The sequence below is a fragment of the Nelumbo lutea genome, chromosome 1 (genome assembly GCF_056320005.1).
Source record: "Nelumbo lutea isolate HS-2025 chromosome 1, American lotus-T2T, whole genome shotgun sequence".
Lineage (NCBI taxonomy): Eukaryota > Viridiplantae > Streptophyta > Magnoliopsida > Proteales > Nelumbonaceae > Nelumbo > Nelumbo lutea.
This window is the reverse complement of record NC_142684.1, coordinates 85,760,031-85,779,827: the sequence shown is the minus strand read 5'-3', so window position 1 is coordinate 85,779,827 and position 19,797 is coordinate 85,760,031. Positions and strand designations below refer to the sequence as shown.

The 19,797-nt window shown below is 40.4% G+C and overlaps 2 protein-coding genes across 2 annotated transcripts; both read left to right on the top strand.

Moving 5' to 3' along the window:
• The first annotated feature begins 298 nt into the window (after positions 1-298).
• Positions 299-2,204, top strand: LOC148875866 (riboflavin synthase-like). The gene has a single exon (XM_088965537.1). It carries the CDS (start codon positions 1,097-1,099, stop codon positions 1,958-1,960), a length of 864 nt encoding a protein of 287 aa, XP_088821663.1. The 5' UTR covers positions 299-1,096; the 3' UTR covers positions 1,961-2,204.
• An 11,476-nt stretch (positions 2,205-13,680) lies between these two features.
• LOC148875865 (uncharacterized) lies at positions 13,681-14,746 on the top strand. The gene is made up of 2 exons (XM_088965536.1): positions 13,681-14,465; positions 14,567-14,746. Exons 1-2 carry the CDS (start codon positions 13,709-13,711, stop codon positions 14,593-14,595), a joined length of 786 nt encoding a protein of 261 aa, XP_088821662.1. The 5' UTR covers positions 13,681-13,708; the 3' UTR covers positions 14,596-14,746.
• The last annotated feature ends 5,051 nt before the right edge of the window (positions 14,747-19,797 follow it).

Below are 19,797 nucleotides of genomic sequence, written 5' to 3'. Positions count from 1 at the left end.
TTATTTATATTGTTTGTATCAAATTATATTTAAAATAGTTTTTATGTTTAAAAAATTCTCTTATTTTAAGTAAATTTATTTTTTAAAAAATTGGGAGATTTAGGTCCCTAGTGGAAAACCTATATGTGTCCGAGATCAGAGGTGGATGGTCATTTTCATCCCTAATAGATCGGCGTCGGAAATGGAGATTTGTTTCAAAGTTGAGGTCGGGGACAAGAAATGTGGTCCCCACCCTAAACTCGCCCCATTGCCATTTTTAGTTCAAATATATTTTTAAATCAGCCAAAAAATTGGCTTTTGCCTTTTGGTGAGGTTGGTTTCAAAGCTCGTTTGGGGAAGACTTATGCGGTGATTGAGCCGCTTTTGAAAAATTACTTTATTGGAAAGTTGATTTTACGGCCTATCCGCCAATGTATATGCAAGTTGTTTTTCCTTCTTTTTGTTTTCGATTTTTCGGATTTTTGTCAAACCAGGCTTGCTGATTTTACATCTGCCCCCCACTGAATAGGACTCCGGATCTCCTGCCCACTAGAATTCTGCCTATGTTTACCCACAACACACTACTCCCTTGAATTGGTAACATCTCTCTGAGCCCAAATTTCCTATAAACTTTTCTTATCACAGAGATGTATAACTTCACTTCATGGCGGATAGAGAGTAGATAGGAAAAATTTGTAGGACATCGTGAGATGTTCTAATGCATGCACGCTGAGATGTGTATGTGGGATATTTTTGGGGCGCGTTTGGTGGGAACATGTGAACTCCCCGAATTTATTGGCTCTTGCAGGAATTTACATCTTCGCCCCATTGAGGGCGCCCCACGAACGCCCAATAGCATATTCCAACCACATCTCCCGTACTAGCTACTAACAACTTCGGGAGATGTTTACAATGCACGATGAAATGTGCATGAGGGGCGTTTGTGGGGTGCAGATTTGATCTCCTCTTGCGATGCTACAAGCTCGATCACACATGAATCACGCGTTTTTCTGTCTCCATCGCTCGCTCGCTCGCTCGCTACAAAAGAAGTTCAGGATGCCAGTACCTCGGTACTAGTTTTTGTTCTAACCCAGTTACAGTCTTTTTTCTACAAAATATGGTTGTTTCTTGTCGTCTATTCGGTTCGGTCTCCAGGGATTTTAGATTCTCCCCCCATCCAACAAAAAACTTCATCTTAGTTTCTTCAAATCTTCCTTCCAAATGCCATCTCAGATTCAATCCCAGACTCAAATTTCATTTGTTCCATATCTTCTTCGCCAATAACAGACCCAAATCCCCCGTGAAATCCCTCCACCATGCTTATCCCTCTAGTCACAACCAAATTCAATCCATGTTCACCGGAATTGTTGAAGAGATGGGCGAAATCAGTCAACTGGGTTTGACCGAGAATGGCGGATTTGAGATGACGATCTCTGCAAAAACAGTTCTTGAAGATGTCAATCTTGGAGACAGCATTGCCGTCAATGGCACCTGCCTCACAGTCACCCAATTCGACAAGGAAGCATCAGAATTCTCGGTGGGCCTCTCACCTGAGACCCTCCGGAAAACCTCACTCATTGAGCTTGTTCCCGGCTCGCTCGTCAATCTGGAACGAGCCCTCCAACCGTCTACTCGAATGGGTGGGCATTTCGTTCAGGGCCACGTTGATGGAACTGGTGAGATTATTTCCACGGAGCCTGAAGGAGACTCCCTCTGGGTGAAGGTGAAAACGTCACCTGAGTTGTTGAAGTTCATCGTGCCGAAAGGGTTTATAGCGGTGGATGGGACAAGCTTGACCGTGGTTAATGTGTTTGATGAGGAGGATTGCTTTAATTTCATGTTGGTTGCTTACACGCAGCAGAAGGTAGTGATTCCTCTGAAGAAGGTCGGACAGAAGGTGAATTTGGAGGTGGATATACTTGGGAAGTACGTGGAGAGACTTCTTAAAATTGGATTCCCAAGCTCCATTGCATCTCCATGACCCAGGGTACTGAAGCTTAGTTTCATTTTCTGTAATTATTATTATTATTATTTTTCAATTTCATCTTTGTGAGTGCTTCTTCTTGTGTTGTTTAGTTAATGTTGTAAGGTAGTCTGGTAAACAAAAAGGCATTTCCAATTGGCGTTAGTGTCTTGATTTTATCGTCATTGGAGTATTAAGCTTTGTTTGTTTGCTGTTAATTCCATTTGCACTGGTGAAAATAAAAAGAATGCAAATTCTGGTACGTTTTTTTTTTCTGTATTTACTTTACTTTTCTTCAGGTTCTATTTCTTTCGTCTAAGATGCTAGGCAAAGTATGTGAAATTAGTCAGCCCATCCTGGGCTGGATGGGTCCCAGCATCAAATCAGACTTATTAGAACTCAGATATGATGCTATTTAAACCGGTTGAGATTAGCCAGCCCAATTCTTATTAGTTCCATGGATCCTACTTGTATGCACAGTCTCTCAACTCTGACAATCATTGATGCCCCGATTTAGCAATATCTTGTGATGGGCTGATGCCAATTTGATATGAAGTGGTTTAGTCTTAAATGCTGTTTTATGTCTGATAAATCTATCAGTTGTTGCCTTGTATGGGAAATACTGAGGAAATTTAGTTCCCTCTGGTAATGTGTCAGTAGTGGGATACTGAATTGAGATTTTAAACTCATACAACAGCCCTTCGTGAGGCGTGAGCTGCAGCCCTCTTCCAACTGATTACAGGGAAACTAGAAAGAAGAAAAACAAGCATTACAGCTGCACCCAAAACAAGGCTTCTTTAATTGTTGCTTGCTTAGCTAAACCATCAGCCAAAGTATTTGCTGATCTCCCCAACCATTGTATAAGAACAGACATATTCCTTGTCTTTTTTTTTTTTTTATTTCATTCTTGTAGCATCATATAGTATCCTCAAGATTCTTCAACCACCTCACCACCACCACCTTGGAGTCCCCTTCAATAAGTAGCTGCCCTACACCCAGTTAGTTGATTTGCAAATAGTAATTCTGCCTTGACTGAATCCCCAAGTCCCAAAGGACCTGAGCAGAGGAGTACAATCTCTCCAAGCTCGTTTATCAGAACACCCCCCAATCCCCCATTCCAGTGTCCTGGATTACCTCGGCTTCTCCCATCAAAGTTCAGCTTCCGTGAGCCTTTAGGCAATGAGGTCCATCTTGGAACTGCCCTGGTCTTACTGGATGAACACCTTCCTACTGCTAGCCAATTTCTCCATAAATTTGTAAAGGAGAATTGATGGAACAGTTCCATGGTTTTTAACCAATGTATTTCCCTATTCAACACACAGCCCTTTAAATCTTGACTATTCCTTTCCTTCTCTTGGAAAATACAAGCGTTCCTTTCTTCCCAGATTGTTTAGATCAAGGCTTTTCTAGCGCATCTCCACATAATTTTCCTTTTTTTTGGCCTAATGAAAGTAAAGAGGTTAAAAATCATGCTCACTTTCACTGGCAAGTTCCACCTACACCCAAACAAAGAAAAAAGCCAAGCCCATAATTCTGCAGAAATAGGGCAGGACATTAGACAAGAAAGCTTGGTTGGAAAGAAGTTTTGAAGAGATAGAAATCAAAGGGGTAGTCTTCAGCATGGATGGAGATAGGGCACCTGGTCCAGATGGATTCCCATTATTCTTCTTTCGTAAGTGTTGGGACATTGTTAAAGAAGATTTGCTAGAGCTTTTTAGGGAGTTTTACTCCTTTGCCATTGTAAACAAAGGTTTAAACTCAACCCTTCTGTGTTTAATTCCAAAGAAAGGGGGAATTTTGGAGGTTAAGGACTTTAGACCAATAATCTTGGTAGGGAGCATATACAAAATATTGGTTAAAGTGCTAACAAAAAGACTTAATGAAGTCGTAGGAGATCTGATTTCACCAAATCAGTTTGCTTTTGTTAAAGGAAGACAAATTGTGGACAGTATTTTAATTGCAAATGAGTGTGTAGAAGACAGAAAAGCTCTCAGGAAGCCGGGGATCCTAGTCAAGTTAGACCTTGAAAAGGCATATGATAAAGTGGACTGGGAATGCATCTTAGATTGCTTGAGATTGAGAGGTTTTGGCAGCAGATGGATCAAGTGGATCAAAGGTTGTATTGGCTCATCTTGGTTTCCGGTGCTTCTAAATAGAGAGCCTAAGGGTTATTTCAAGGCTAGCTGAGGGCTTAGATAGGGATGCCCACTCTCTCCTTTCCTTTTTACCCTGGTGATGGATATCTTCAATTATTTATTTGACAAAGCCAAGCTACTAAGTTTGGTTAGGGGCTTTGAAGTTGGGAGAGATTCAGTTTAGATCTCTCATATGCAATTTGCTGATGACATCATCTTATTCTTGGATGTTTCCATGGAAAACACCTCTAATGTGAAAAGGGTAATTGAAGGCATTGAATTAGTCACTGGGTTGAGGGTCAACTTTAGTAAAAGCGTCATTGTACCCATAAACTCAGTAGAAGAGGATCTACTAGTACTAGAGCACTTCAAATCTAAACTGGATTGTAAAGTGGAGAACATCCCTATTTCCTATTTAGGGATGTCTCTTGGAGGAAACCCAAAAACTCTTTAAGCTTTTGGAGGCCGGTGGTGGAGAAGTGTGAAAAGAAACTAGCTTCCTGGAAAAAATGTTTTCTGTCAAAAGGGGGAAGACTCATTCTCTTAAAGGCCTCCCTAGCAAATCTACCAATCTATTACCTTTTGGTCTTCCACATTCTGACTAAAGTGAGAAACCTCTTAGAGAAAACCTAAAGAAACTTTCTTTGGGATGGAGGAGGGGAGAAAAGAAACTACTTGGTAAGTTGGGACCAAGTGAGTAAGCCGAAGGAGGAAGGAGGATTGGTAGTAGGACATCTAAAAGAGAAAAACACCTCTCTTCTGAGCAAATGACTTTGGAGATTCCTTATCGAGTCCAATGCTCTTTGGGCAGCTGTCATCTCAAGCAAATATGGAACAAGTGCAAACAGGTGGGATAGCAATCTTCATTTAAACTGAGTAAAGACTTCAGATCCTTGAAAAGGTATAGTCTCTTCACATTCTTTTTTCCTTCCTTCAATTAGATATAAAGTGGGAAATGGTACTAAAACAAAATTCTGGAAAGACCTCTGGTGGGGGAACTCCACCCTAGCAGACTCTTTCCCTAGACTCTTCAATCTCTCATTAGATCAAGATTCAACTGTCTCCTCTTGTCTTTCTGACCTTCCTACTGATAATAACTTGAACATAAACCTTAGAAGACCCCTAAGGGACATAGAGATATCAGACCTCATGGACCTTTTTCACATCATTAAAGAAGTCTACACCTCCCCTCTCTCCACTGACACCCGAGTGTGGACCCTCCACCCAAATGGTGATTTTCTTGCAAATCTATGTTCAAAGCTCTAACTGCATGTGAACAAAGTTCCTTTTTCCCTTTCAAGAAGATATGGTACAGTCACATTCCATCAAGAGTCTGTTTCTTTGTGTGGGAAGCGTGCCTGCAGAGAGTAAATACCTGTGATCTTCTTCAGAAAAAAAGTTTGGGAAGATCTTATATTTCTCCTCACGCCTGTTTGTTATGCCTTATAGAAGGTGAATCAGCTGATCATCTACTTATCCACTGCAAATTCACTCAAAAGATTTGGTGTCACTTCTTAAACCTGGCTGGTTACAATTGGGTTTTTCCAAAGCATATTACATCCATTACCACCACTTCTACAGCCACAGCCACCACCTGCACCATTGGTACCACCACTTACTATCAGTGCCAGTAACAACAGTGGTAGCAAGTAAGGTGGTGCTTACACCCACTATAAAGACCACATGTCATGTTTGAACTTTGATGCCTGTGTTTGCTTTCTCTCCTATGGGCTACTACAATTGCAGATATGGAAAACAAAATCAATGAACAAAGTACCCCCCCGCCCCTTCCCAAAAGAAAAAAAAGAATACGATAAAAAAAAACTTTCTATTATATCTGAGCTTGCATCAAGAAGCATTAGGGAGATATTTTTATTCAGTTTATTTTTTTATCCTTATCTCTTTCTAGTTTTTCCTGTTATTTGATGGCTGGTTCCTTAGATTATTTGCAAGAGGGAAATGAAAAGAAAGGATGACAAGTGAACTTTTCGCAAAATTAAGGATGTAAAGTCTTAATGAAGTCTTTGGCTGCTGGTGCTGGACTAGTAATGGGGCGTTAAGGCGAATCTGGATTGCCTCATAAAATGCTCCTCACATAGGAACATCTCCCCATGAATGCCAACAAACAAATACAGGAGATGTTTCTGACATGTGGCCCCACGTGCTGTGAGGTGGGTGTGAGGAGGAAATCCAGACTCGATTGAGGCTGCAACAACTTAAAGCAAGACTGTCATAACAAGACTTGAGTTTCAAATTTATCAAATCTCGCTTAGTAAACTTTATGTTTTGTAATTTCAGCACCCTATGGGGGCGTGGAACAAAAAGGGTGACCGTTAGTTGGTCATTGGAAGAGAATCAAGAGCATTCAAACATAAAGGATGAACACTAATTATCTGTTTAGGAGTAAGGTAGGATGATGTAGCAACTCTCGTGGTTTGCTTTTCCTCGACCTTTTGATCTTTATCAGAGTATTGGTCAGATCTGATATTAAGCCTGTACAAACTTCTGGTGTAAAACCTTTTTTCAGCGCTGGTGAAGCGCTTGCTAATTCGGAGGTAGAGCCTGCACTTTGGCATCAAGTCTATATACAGATCTGGAGCTTGTAAGGGATTTTGACAAATTTGTTTGGGTGGAGGCGGTAGGAAAATCTAGGGGTCTTCTCTGTTGTTGGTTCTTTAACTACAGCATTTCAGTCATTATGTGATATTTGGAACAGTGACGATATATTCCATTTTCAAATGCACCACGCCTCTTCTCGGTGACCGGTTGCACTGTGGTGTGAACCAAAACCGAACCACACTATCGGGGAACAGTCCACACTAGGGGTGGATTCGAGCCGAGCTGAATACTTGGCTATTCGAGCTCAGTTTGCTGAAACTGTGTTAGGCTTGAGCTCAATTCGAGTTAGAAACTTGAGTTCAAGTTTGGCTCGGTATTCGAAACAGTGATGATATATTCCATTTTGAAATGCACCACGCTTCCTCTCGGTGATCGGTTGCACTATGGTGTTGACCAAAATCGAACCACACTATCGGGGAATAGTCCACACTAGGGGTGGATTCGAGTCGAGCCAAGCTGAATACTTGGCTATTTGAGCTCAGCTTGCTGAAACTTTGTTAGGCTCGAGCTTGATTCAAGTTAGAAACTTGAGATCAAGCTCGGCTCAGTTCAAAGCTCACAAGTTCGAGCTCGGCTCGGCTCGAGATTGACTGCAAGCCAAGTTTTTTCTAAAAAATAATAAATATATTTTTATTTTACATACAAAAAATTAAGAATTATAAAAATTATTTATTATTATACATGTAAAAAATGTTTTCATTTTGCATACAAAGAAATAAGAGTTATAAAAATTATTTACTATTATGCATAAAATAAAAATATTATTATATAAAATAAAAATTATTTGTTATTTACTATTTATATGTATGTATGTATGTATAAATAGCCCATAGCTGGGCTTGATTAGCAAATGAGCCTATATATCAGGCTCGAGCACGACTTGAAGCTCGGTTTAAACCGAGCTTAGCCGAGCTTTTCACAAGCCGGACTCGAATAGCTCATGAGAAGCTCAGCTCGTGGCCATCCCTAGTCCACACCATATTTTAAATTCTAGTATATGGTTAATTCTTGTGGACCTTTCCATGCCATGGTGGCCAATTCCAAAATTGATGATTCCTTACTTCGTAATGCAATAATGGACCTTTCATTTTAATAATTTGTATAAGAAATACCAAATTATTTATATAATTATTTGATTTGAAAAAATATTACTCTTAGAAATTTACTAATTTTAATATATTTTTGAATTATTTTTATAATTTTTATAATGTTTTATTAATTTTGTGATTTATTATTTCTTTTTTAATAAATGGTTTGAACTAACTATCTTAACTATACATATTATATATAAATGCATTAATTTGTATTGTCATGGTTAAAATATATTATTTTGTTTATCAGTAGATCATCTCACACATTGTAGGTGAGATGCATGATAAATTGAACTGCACCACACCTTGCAGAACTCCTATGAGGGTTTGGTGTGCTTTAGTCCATGGTTTTCAAAACTAGAATGGACCGGACGGTTGGACCGGAAAAACTGGGAACCGGTCAGGTGACCAGTTCCGTTTTACCCCAGAACTGTTAATTTGGTCAGCAAACCGCTGACCCAAGTGGCCGAACTGTTCAACGGTTTGGTTGGTTTTTATTTTTTTTTTATTTTTTTTATTTTTTATTTTTTATTTTTTGTCAAAATAGGCCGTCCATTCGGTTCAAACGGTCGGCCCAAGAACCGGACCCCTGACTGGTTTGTTGTCCGAGTCAGTTTTAAAAACCTTGGTTTAGTCCACCCATTTTATTTACAACATAGAACAATATCCTATTGTGGCGTGGTCTGGACATGCCTTTACCACAAGTGAGGTGTGAATGAGAGCCACCCAATTTCTCATCCACACTATAAAACACCCCCTCAATTTTCTATTCACCTGATTCAATTACATATTCATAACCTTCCTCTGACCAATCCATGGCTGCTCTTATTCTTCTATGGTCATCCTCAAAAACACCTAAGAAAGAATTATGGCAGTATTTAACCAATCTTCAATCTTCAGCTGGGCAACCCCTTACCCTGGATACTAACTGGAGATATGAATGATATATACCTTTGTCAAGACCAAAAGAATTTTTGATACATTACTCTCTAAATCAATGAAAAGTTCAATCTCGCCGACATTGATTTTGTGGGCCCTCCTTTCACATGGACCAATGGTCAAAAGGGCCTAAACAGAGTCTCAGAAACACTCGACTGTGCTTTAGCAACTTCTGATTGATTAACATTTATCCCAATTCCATAATTCATCGGATCATGGTCCAATAAAACTAAACTGCCTTACCTAACTATCGGAAATTGTAGTTTGATTTTTGGGAGAATAACGGTTCAGCCCAGGTCAGAATTTGTAGGCTCAAAGTACTGTTGGGGTAGGTGCCAATTCGGAATTGATGCCAATTCATGGGTGGGTGTTGGTGCATAGAATGTGATTTATTGACATTTTGAATGTTTAAAGCATTGCAGTGGAAATCAGAAATCTACATTGGCCCTGTCCGTACTTTTCCGTTGATTTTTTACTTTTTAGACAGGACATATATGGTGCCATGACATCATATCTCATGTTTGGAATCAACAAGGAGAAGGCTCATACTCTCACCAACTCCACTCAAAAGCTGCAAAAGATCATTCCATTTGGATAGACAGTCTTTGGAAATATCCAAGATCATCTCAATGTTCTTTCTAATGAAATATCTAGGCTTTAATTGCAGTCATCATCAACCAACAATACCTCCCTATTGAAGTCCCTTGACAATATCACCATTGGTTGCTAAAAGAAGAACAACTCTGAAGATTAAAATCAAAAGAGCTTTGGTTGCGTGATGGTGATAAGAATACTAAATTTTTTTATTACATAGCAAACCACAAGAACATAAGGAATAACATTGTCATTGAGTGGATGAAGAAATTAATGGTTCATGGACATTTAACAGGAAAGAGATCTCTGAAATATTTATCCAAGTTATCAAGGATGTAGCCTGTTGGAGGTGTTAAGGAACTGTTTGATCCCAATTCCCCCATTTCCATTCACCTTTAACAACTTCAGCAAACTCACCAGGATTCTCTTCTTCAACCCCCACCCTTTGAGGAAGTCTTTCTAGCAGTTAAGTCAATAAGCCCTCATAAGGCACTAGGCTTGGATGGGTTAAGAGCTTTTTTCTATCAACACTACTGGAAAATGATTGGTCAAGAGATATACAAGATGGTGCTTAATTTTTTCACCTCTAAAACTCTCCCCAAGGAAATCAATAATACCAACAATGTTTTCATTCCAAAACACAACTCCTCAATGGAACCATTGAGTTTCATGCCAATTAGTTTCCGCAATGTATTGTACAAGATTATCACAAAATGGATGGTCATTGTTTTCAACCCATACTACAGGAAATCATCTCATCTCAACAATCTGGTTTTTTGAAAACTAGACAAATCACTAATAATATACTAATAGTCAAAGAAATCTTACACGAGGAGAGGCAAGGTTGGATGGCCCTCAAAGTGGACATGTCAATAGCTTTTGACAGAATGGTGGGAACTTCTTGCAAGAAGTAGAATGAACTTCCCATTGAAATGGTGCAAGCTCAAGTCAATGCATCTCAACTCCCACTTTCTCCATTAAGTTAGGAGGTGAAGCCTATGGTCACTTTCATCTTGCGAGGGGACTAAGGCAAGGGAGATCCCCCCAAGTCCATATCTCTTCATTATTGGTATGGGAATGCTCACTCAATTGCTTTAAAGTTGTAACTCGGGCCAATCACTCATCTATGTTTGTTGATGACTGTATTTTATTTTGTAAAGCAAAACTCTCTCAAGTCAAGGCCCTCAGTGTTAAAGACATTTGAAGAGATTTTAGGGCAAAAGATCAACTTTGGGAAGTCAAACATCATGTTCACTAGAAATGTTCCGAGACATCACCAGAAATTTTTCTCATTTTCTTCATGTTAAAAATCCACTGGTGGATTTGAAATATTTGGGGTTCAAAACTGCAAATATTGGTTTGAAAGCCAAGAATAGCAACTTTAATAAAGAACTACTGGATGGTGTACAATCTGATTGAATGCATGAAGTACAAAACTGCTCTCCCGAACAGAAAGAAAAACACTAGTAAAATTAGTGGTGCAAGGATTGTTAATTTTACTAGTGCAAAAATACTCATTCAATGGCTTTACACTTAACCTCTCAGCCCATCTGATGGGTTTCATGGGGTGCACTGTCCATAACAGTGTATTCGGCCAAGCCTTGTAACAAAGGCTGGGCTGAACCCATGTGGCTGATGTGTAGATCAATATTTGGGTCCTACGCCATACAAGAAAGCCCAACTGGGCAACGGTTTGGAAGGCTTAATGAATACATAACCCTGAATGGGCCATAAGCTCATTTCGAACAGGGCTAATTTGATTAGTCTTTAAGGGGCAAATTCTGAAATAAAATCAACTGATAGGATTGGGGCCACACCCTATCCACTCAGAGAGTCCAGGATTTAAATGAGATTTAGATTTGTTAACTTTCTAATTAGATTAGGAGCTGGCTGATCTAATCTGCAGATAAGATAAGGATTATCCCTTATCTTAAAGGGACTTCTAATTCAGATATGATTTGGGTTAGCAACTCCTAATGGGATTAGGAGCTGATCCCTTTAAGTCTATAAAATGAAGAGGGGGCGGCAGCCTTTAGACACAACATCACAACAGACAATCAACTGTCTTGTCTTCAGAGTTGAGATCACAGAAGAGAGAATTATGCACCCTACAAATACTCTCTAGCCGCCTCCTTCCTGCAGCCGCCGCCTACAACAGTTCGATCTACATTGCTTGGGAGAAATCAAGATTGGATCTTGATTCCAATCTTTTGGAGAAAAGATTGGTAGGAGTTGTATTCACAAGCCGTCCAGGTGATTCTTGGGAAGAATCATGTTCTTAGGAAGGACACTGTTGATTCTGCTCCACCTTGCATTGCGCCTTCTTTAGTGGGAGCAGATTTTGGTTTCTACCTTGGGCATGAACACCTCTATTGAGAGATATTATTTCTCTGTATCAGGTATTATCTCTCTCTCCTCCTTTTGGTTCAGATCTGGTTCAGTTTATGGTTAAAGAATGATCTTTGAAAATATGATTTTCTAAATAGGGAATTCGATTCTCAATTGAAGGGAAAGAAATTTTTTTTTAAATTTGGCCCCTTTATTCCGCAATCTTGGGCGTCCATATGATGGATTTCCTATCCCTTCAGTGGTATCAGAGCCATGGTTCAAATCTTGAACCATTCTGTTTCAGATCTGAACCTACGCAAATAGGGAGAAGGCGTTCTACCCAATTTGCGCAGATATGGGTTTTGGGAAATTTGTTCCCAAAACAGATGGGCAAATAATCTGAAATTAATTTTAAATAAATCTGATTATTATTTAGAATAGTTCTTTATAATTATCTTGACTTATGGGCTGTTCGTACAAGAGGAGATCGAAATCTTGGTTTGCGTAGGGAGAACTGCAAGATTTGTAGTTTATTGAATTTATTTATTACAATTGGCCTGTAAATAATTTTTTTTTATTTTTAGACTCAATGTATAGGCATTCGATCTGATGTAATAATTAATAGAAATATGATTTCTATTTAATTTTATTTTTGGATCGAAGATGGCGGCGTAGAGAAGGAGATTTCGCAGATGGGAGATTCGCTATCTGCGATTTGTAGTTTGAGAAACTGCAATCTGTGATCTAACCTTTGTTTTGCAGGATGGAGTGTGCGAACAACCCTGATTAACTGATTTTTGTTTTTCTTTTATCAGTTATTTAATTTAAGATTATTTTCTTGAATTAAGGATTTAATTAAAAATCAAACCCTAGACCCATTCGAACCAAGATTGGTTCAAACTGTTTGGACCAATTCTAGGGTTTAATCAAGGCTGAAAGTCAGCCCTAATTTTTCCACTAATGGGCCTAAGGATTAATATTTAATTAAATGGTTAATTCGGCTTAGCCTATAAAGGCCTAGTTTTAAATAGTTAAAACTGCAAAAGCCCATTTTAAAGGATAAAGCTATATGGGCCGAATTGGGTAACCCTAATTCAGCCCATATATCTAGATAATATTAATGGTTAATATTATGGAATTTTAATGGGCTTCCAATGGGCCTTACAGATAATTAATTGATTGGATCAATTTATCCCTACATGAGATGTATGGATGTGTGATGTGCTGCGTACATGGGCCATAAGTACTTGGCCCATGCTCATTCGACAGTGGCTCTTGCGCATACCATGGCTGAATGCACATAATTTCCATGGCGTCCCTTATGGTCATTGGATCCCTCATCAAGAGGTTACGTGCGGAACCCCAACCGATTTAAGGCCCACCGAAATCTGGCTTTATGAAAGTCAGTGGGAGCCACTTTGGTTTGACCTAAAACAAACTAGGGTGTAATTATTTGTTCCCTCCAGCTAATATGAGTGCATGTGATACGAAGATTCATATGATGAACTCTCTAAAGGCCTTCCATCATTAGCATGAGGATGGGTCTTTCAGTAATGAGGAAACGCACAAGAAAATGGGCTATCCATTTGCTGTTGGACTTGTCTGAGTGTTTCATATGATGATAGGGGCGTCATAGACTGATGTGGGAGGGGCTTCACCAAAAAATGAAAACTCTCTCACGGTACCTTGACGTTCACGAATATGATGGGTAAGCACTCACTGGACAGAAATGTTTACCTGAAAACGGCTCTGAACCTTGTCTGACAGAGGCCAAAGGGAAAACTCATATGATGAGTGGATATGATCCTTCACAGAAAGGTGGTGGGATTATGCAGCTGAAACTGTTGGTTCCATGCACCCTATGTGATTTTCCACATTTCTAGAGACAACTCGTAGCCTCCGTCACTGAGAAAGGAGGGAAATCTCATAGATGAATAAATGGAAATGGATCGTAGATTAAAATCCATATCTATGAAATGAACATGAATCAAATTAGGTTGTGGACTGATGTTTGCTCTTTTTTCAGAAAATGGCAAACGGATCTTTTGCAAAGCTTCTTGATGACACCAAGCTTAAGGGCCCAAAACTATGGCGACTGGTACAGGAACCTTATGCTGGTCCTACCTTCAGAAATGCTGGACAAAGTGGCAAAGAATCTCTCCCCGGAGCATTCGGGAGACATGGCTTCTGAGGCCCGAAGGAGAGACTTTTTGGAATGGAAGGAGAAAAACTCCCTAGCCCGGTGTTACATCATCGCCTCCTTGGACAACCCAATACAGAGGCAGTTCGATCAGATTGAACTTGCCAATGACATATTGGATAGCTTGAGGACGATGTATGAAGAGCAAAATCGTTCTACTCGGCAAAAGGTCTTGAAGCAGTTCATGACCACTCAAATGTCCAAGGGCCAACAAGTTCACGACCATTGTCTTTGGATGATGGGTTACATCAACAAACTGGAGGCTATTGGATCCGAGCTGGACCTCGCAACCCAGATAGACGCTATCCTTAATTCTTTACCTCCTTCCTTTAATCCGTTCATCATGAACTATAACATGAACAAGTTGAATGTTAGCTTGCAAAAGCTCAGCAATATGTTGCAAAGAGCTGAAGAACTGATTAAAAAGGATGAGCCTGTAGCTATTCTTGTTGAAGCTAGCAAAACGAGCAAGAGAAAGAGGAAGGCAAAGAAGCCTCGGAAGAAAGCCACCAAAGGCAAAAGGCAGAAGAAAGACAAAGCATCGGATGCCTGTCACTTCTGCAAGAAGACCGGCCACTGGAAACGGAATTGTCCTGCCTACCTGGAATCCAAGAAAGGTAATTTCGAAACTTGTGTTATAGAAACCAATTTATTGGTAGCTTCTGCGTCCTAGTGTATTGACTCCGGGGCTTCAACTCATGCGTGTAACTCACTGCAGTGGTTCAAGGTAAGGAGAAGGCTGAGTGAAGGAGAAGTCACTATCTATTTGGGGACTACTGCAACTGTTGCAGCCGCGACAACATGAACGATGGAGTTAATTTTTAGAGAATGAAAAGTTGTACTAAAAGATTGTCTTTATGTACAAAACTTGAGAAGAAATTTGATTTCTGTTTCAAAACTATGTGTAGATGGTTATTCAGTCTTCTTTAGTAATACGATTACTATTAAAAGAAATAACAGATTCATCGCATACGGGGAACCGGAGAACGGTCTCTATGTTCTACATCCTTCTCTAGAAACTAACATAAGTGAAACTACGTCGGCTGAAATCCCCAAGAAGAGAGACCATGATACAGTTAATCCCACGTGTCTATGGCATTACCGAATTGGCCACATCGGTGTTGACCGAATCACAAGGTTGGTAAAGGATGGTCCTTTGGATTTTCCAACTGTAGAAGATGTTCCCACCTGTGAGCCTTGCCTACAAGGCAAGATGATGAAACGACCATTTAACGGTAAGCCTGAAAGATGTACATGCACACTTGACCTAATACATACTGATGTATGTGGTCCCTTGAGTGTTAGGACATGAAATCAACACGTGTATTTCATCACCTTCACAGATGATTTCTCACAATATGGTTATGTGTACCTAATGAGACACAAGTCTGAATCTTTTGAAAAGTTCAAAGAGTTTAGACAAGAGGTCGAAAAACAGTTGGGGAGAGAAATTAAAGCCCTTCGATCTGATCGAGGTGGCGAGTATCTCTCTGACAAGTTCAGTGACTACTTAAAGGACAATGGGATAGTATCACAATTAGCTCCTCCTGCTACACCACAACTTAACGGTGTTTTAGAGAGGAGGAATAGGACCTTATTGGATATGGTCCGGTCACTTCTCATACACTCAGAGTTACCCACATCCTGTTGGGGTTACGCATTAGAGACTGCGATTTACGTGCTGAATCGGGTTCCAACCAAATCGGTTCCAAACACTCTATATGAACTTTGGACCGAAAAGAAACCAAGTGTCAGATACTTGAAGATTTGGGGTTGTCCAGCACACGTTAAAAGAACAAGTGCAGACAAGTTGGAATCCAAGACCAGTCGTTGCCTATTTGTAGGCTACCCAAAAGGCTCTGTAGGTTATCTTTTCTATGACCCAAGTGAGCAGAAAGTGTTATGCAGTCGAAATGCCCAGTTCTTGGAGACTAATTATATCTTGGACACCCATCGTCAGGAAATTGTTCTTGGTGAGGAGAGCTCAGGAGCAGTGGGAGATGTCCCACAAGTTCTAGGTAGTGACCAACCTAGAAGATCCACTTGGGTATCCATGCCACAAGTCTGTTATGGTTATAACCAGAATAGTTGCCTGGTGGAAACCTTGACTAGTGAGGAGGATCCTGTGACTTACGCGGAAGTTATGTTGGACATAGATTCCCAGAAGTGGGTGGAGGCCATGAGAGCAAAGATGGACTCAATGGATACAAATGGAGTCTAGACTCCAGTAGATCCGCCCTCCGGGGTAAAAGCAATCGATTGCAAATGGATTTACAAGAGGAAGAAAGGCCCCGGTGGTAGAGTTGAGACCTTCAAAGCTCATCTGGTGGCGAAAGGGTACACTCAGAAAGAGGGCATCGATTATGAGGAAACCTTTTCGCCTGTGGCCATGTTTAAATCCATTAGGATCCTGCTAGCTGTAGCAGCATACCATGATTATGAGATTTGGCAAATGGATGTCAAAACTGCATTCCTAAATGGAGATCTTACTGAAGATATCTATATGCAGCAGCCGCAAGGCGTCATAGCTACGGGTCAGGAAAACATGGTATGTAAACTTAATATATCCATTTATGGACTTAAGCAAGCTTCTAGAAGTTGGAACATCCGTTTTGACTATGCCGTCAAATCGTTTGACTTCGAGCAGAATCCGGATGAACTCTGTGTTTGTAGGAAGTATAGTGGAGATAAGGCTACCTTCTTGGTTCTGTATGTAGATGGCATTCTACTCATTGGGAATGATGTAGGAATGTTGACTACGGTGAAAGTATGGCTTTCACAGCAATTCTCCATGAAAGATCTTGGAGAGGCCTCCTATATACTAGGTCTTCGACTCTATAGAGAAAGATCGAAGCGGATAATAAGATTATCCTAATTTGCCTACATTGACAAAATAGTCAAAAGATACAACATGGAAAACTCCAAGAAAGGAAATGTTCCTTTCAGGCACGGAGTAACTCTCTCCAAGAAGATGTCTTCCAAGACTTCTGAGGACATTGATGGCATGAAAGACGTTCCCTATGCCTCTGCCGTAGGGAGCACCATGTATGCCATGCTGTGCACTCGCCCTGACATTGCTCAGGTAGTGAGTGTAGTAAGCAGATTTTAGGCCAACCCAGGGCAGGAGCACTGGACTGCTGTGAAAAACATACTTAAGTACCTTCGAAGGACAAAAGAGTTTTGTCTAGTATTCGATGGTAGCTCACTACAGATCCAAGGGTATACAAATGTCGATTTCCAGTCGGATCCAGATGATAGAAAGTCTACATCTGGATATCTTTTCACGATAGGATCATGTGCTATTTTCTGAATGTCAGCAAAACAGAGGTCCTAAGTAGCAAATTAAAAGTCCACAACCGAAGCCGAACACATTACCGTAAGTGAGGTTGCCTTATGAATGAAGGTGTTCATTCCTGAATTTGGAATTCAGCACATCACCCATTCCAGTGTTGTATGACAACACTGGACCTACGGGAGGATGATAGTAAGAGGTAGCATCAGCGGAGAATGTGGTAGACCCATTGACTATGCCGCTTTCACATAAAGTGTTTAAGAAGCATGTGGAAAGCATGAGACTCCGGCTAGTACCTGATTGGACCCAAGTGCAAGTGGGAGCTGTTAAACAGTTTTGTATGCCCTTAGCTTCAATCAAAATGATGTACTTTATGAATTTATTGTAAATGAATAAAAGTGAATATTTGATTCATGTTCCCTTGGTATGTTTCTGTGTAATACCCTTAAACTGGACACTTAATGAGACTCGTGTTAGTTTAGAATGTTCACAGCCAGTGGATCGGTCTGGGGAGACCTATCCTGTCAAGGCTGACACTGTGGTGCCACCAAGTCGGTTGGGGTGGCTTCTCTCAGCTACCAGGGTGAGACCCTAGGCACATACAGTGTGGGATTAATTGAATCTTTGAATTGGACCAGATTTCCAGTATTGCCCTGGACCTTGGAGATTGATGGGCAAAACTGGAAAGTTACACCCAACCCCTAGACTCGATTATGATACTGCACTAGGTGTCGGATTGTGATGTGTTTGATGTATCAATCAGTGAGATCCTTAGCGGAGGTCAAAACCTGGGTATGGTGGGACAGTTTGAGAATTCATATGAGTGGGTGATCATAGTGACAGGATCAGTCCCTTTGTCGGACAAAGGTAATGATCGGGGATGCATTCTCACTGATGGAAACCAAGACTGCAGGCAGCCGATTTCAATCGTTAAGATTTGTTTTGCAAAATATATTTTATATGAGATATAAAAATATATATATATATTATGGTTTTGAAATGTTTGCAAAAAGGTTTTAATTCCCGGGATCCATACTTGAGAGAGTGCAACACTGTTCCTTGCAGCCGAGGGAGATGTCCTCTCTTGTCGGGCAGTGTATGATCATTATGGGCTGAGAGGTTAAGTGTAAGGCCATTGAGGATAATACCTGATGGGCTAATCTTGCATCTGCCCACAGTCCCTGGGTGTTACAAGGTAGCTTGGCCCAAGGACCTCTTAGGGTAAGTATTGGACCCATAGAGCCCATCTGATGGGTTTCAGGGGGTGCACTGTCCATAACAGTGTATTCGGCCAGGCCTTGTAACAAAGGCTTGGCTGAACCCATGTGGCTGATGTGTAGATCAATGTTTGGGTCCCACGCCATACAAGGAAGCCCAACTGGGCAGCAGTTTGGAAGGTTTAATGAATACATAACCCTAAATGGCCCTTAAGCCCATTTCGAACATGGCTAATTTGATTAGTCTTTAAGGGGCGAATTCTGAGATAAGATCAATTGATAGGATTGGGCCCACACCCTATCCACTCAGAGAGTCTAGGATCTAAATGAGATTTAGATTTGGAAACTTCCTAATTAGATTAGGAGCTGGCTGATCTAATCTACAGATAAGATAAGGATTATCCCTTATCTTAAAGGGACTTCTAATTCAGATATGATTTGGGTTAGCAACTCCTAATGGGATTAGGAGCTGATCCCTTTAAGTCTATAAAAGGAAGAGGGGGCGGCAGCCTTTACACACAACATCACAACAGACAACCAATTGTCTTGTCTTTAGAGTTGAGATCACAGAAGAGAGAATTCTGCACCCTGTAAATACTCTCTAGTCGCCTCCTTCCTACAGCTGCCGCCTACAGCAGTTCGATCTCCATTGCTTGGGAGAAATCAAGATTGAATCTTGATTCCAATCTTTTGGAAAAAAGATTGGTAGGAGTTGTATTCACAAGCCGTCCAGGTAATTTTTGGGAAGAATCAAGTTCTTAGGAAGGGCACTGCTGATTCTGCTCCACCTTCCACTGTGCCATCTTAAGTGGGAGCAGATTTTGGTTTCTACCTTGGGCGTGAACACCTCCATTGAGAGATATTATTTCTCTATATCAGGTATTATCTATCTCTCATCTTTTTGGTTCAGATCTGGTTCAGTTTATGGTTCAAGAATGATCCTTGAAAATATGATTTTCTAAATAGGGAATTTGATTCCCAATTGAAGGGTGTCAATCGATCGATTTTGTATTGGACCCCGTCCAGTCCAAAATCAATTTGGACGGATTGAACGGACTAAGTTGACTTCAGTACGGCTGGTTTGGCATCCTTTCACATGTCAATAACTTGTTATGGTAGGTATTGGGGGATCAAACTGAGGTTAGGCCCAAAGTACAGGGTATTAATCTACAATTTTCCCTTTAAATAATTAAATTAAACACCCCATTATATACTTGATATACATCATTATAAGTTTTGCAAATACCTTGAAACACCAACAAAAAAAATCAGTTGATGCTTCTTTTTATCACTTCTACAAAGTGGTTTAGTGGAAGCAGCTCAATCAAAGTTTTAGGGCCTGTTTGGTGCATCTTTTTGGGAAGATCTTCTAGTAGCTTTGACAATCAAAAGACGCATTGAGTTTTTGTATGAAGATCTGAGCAGCCTGAAGAACGTTTG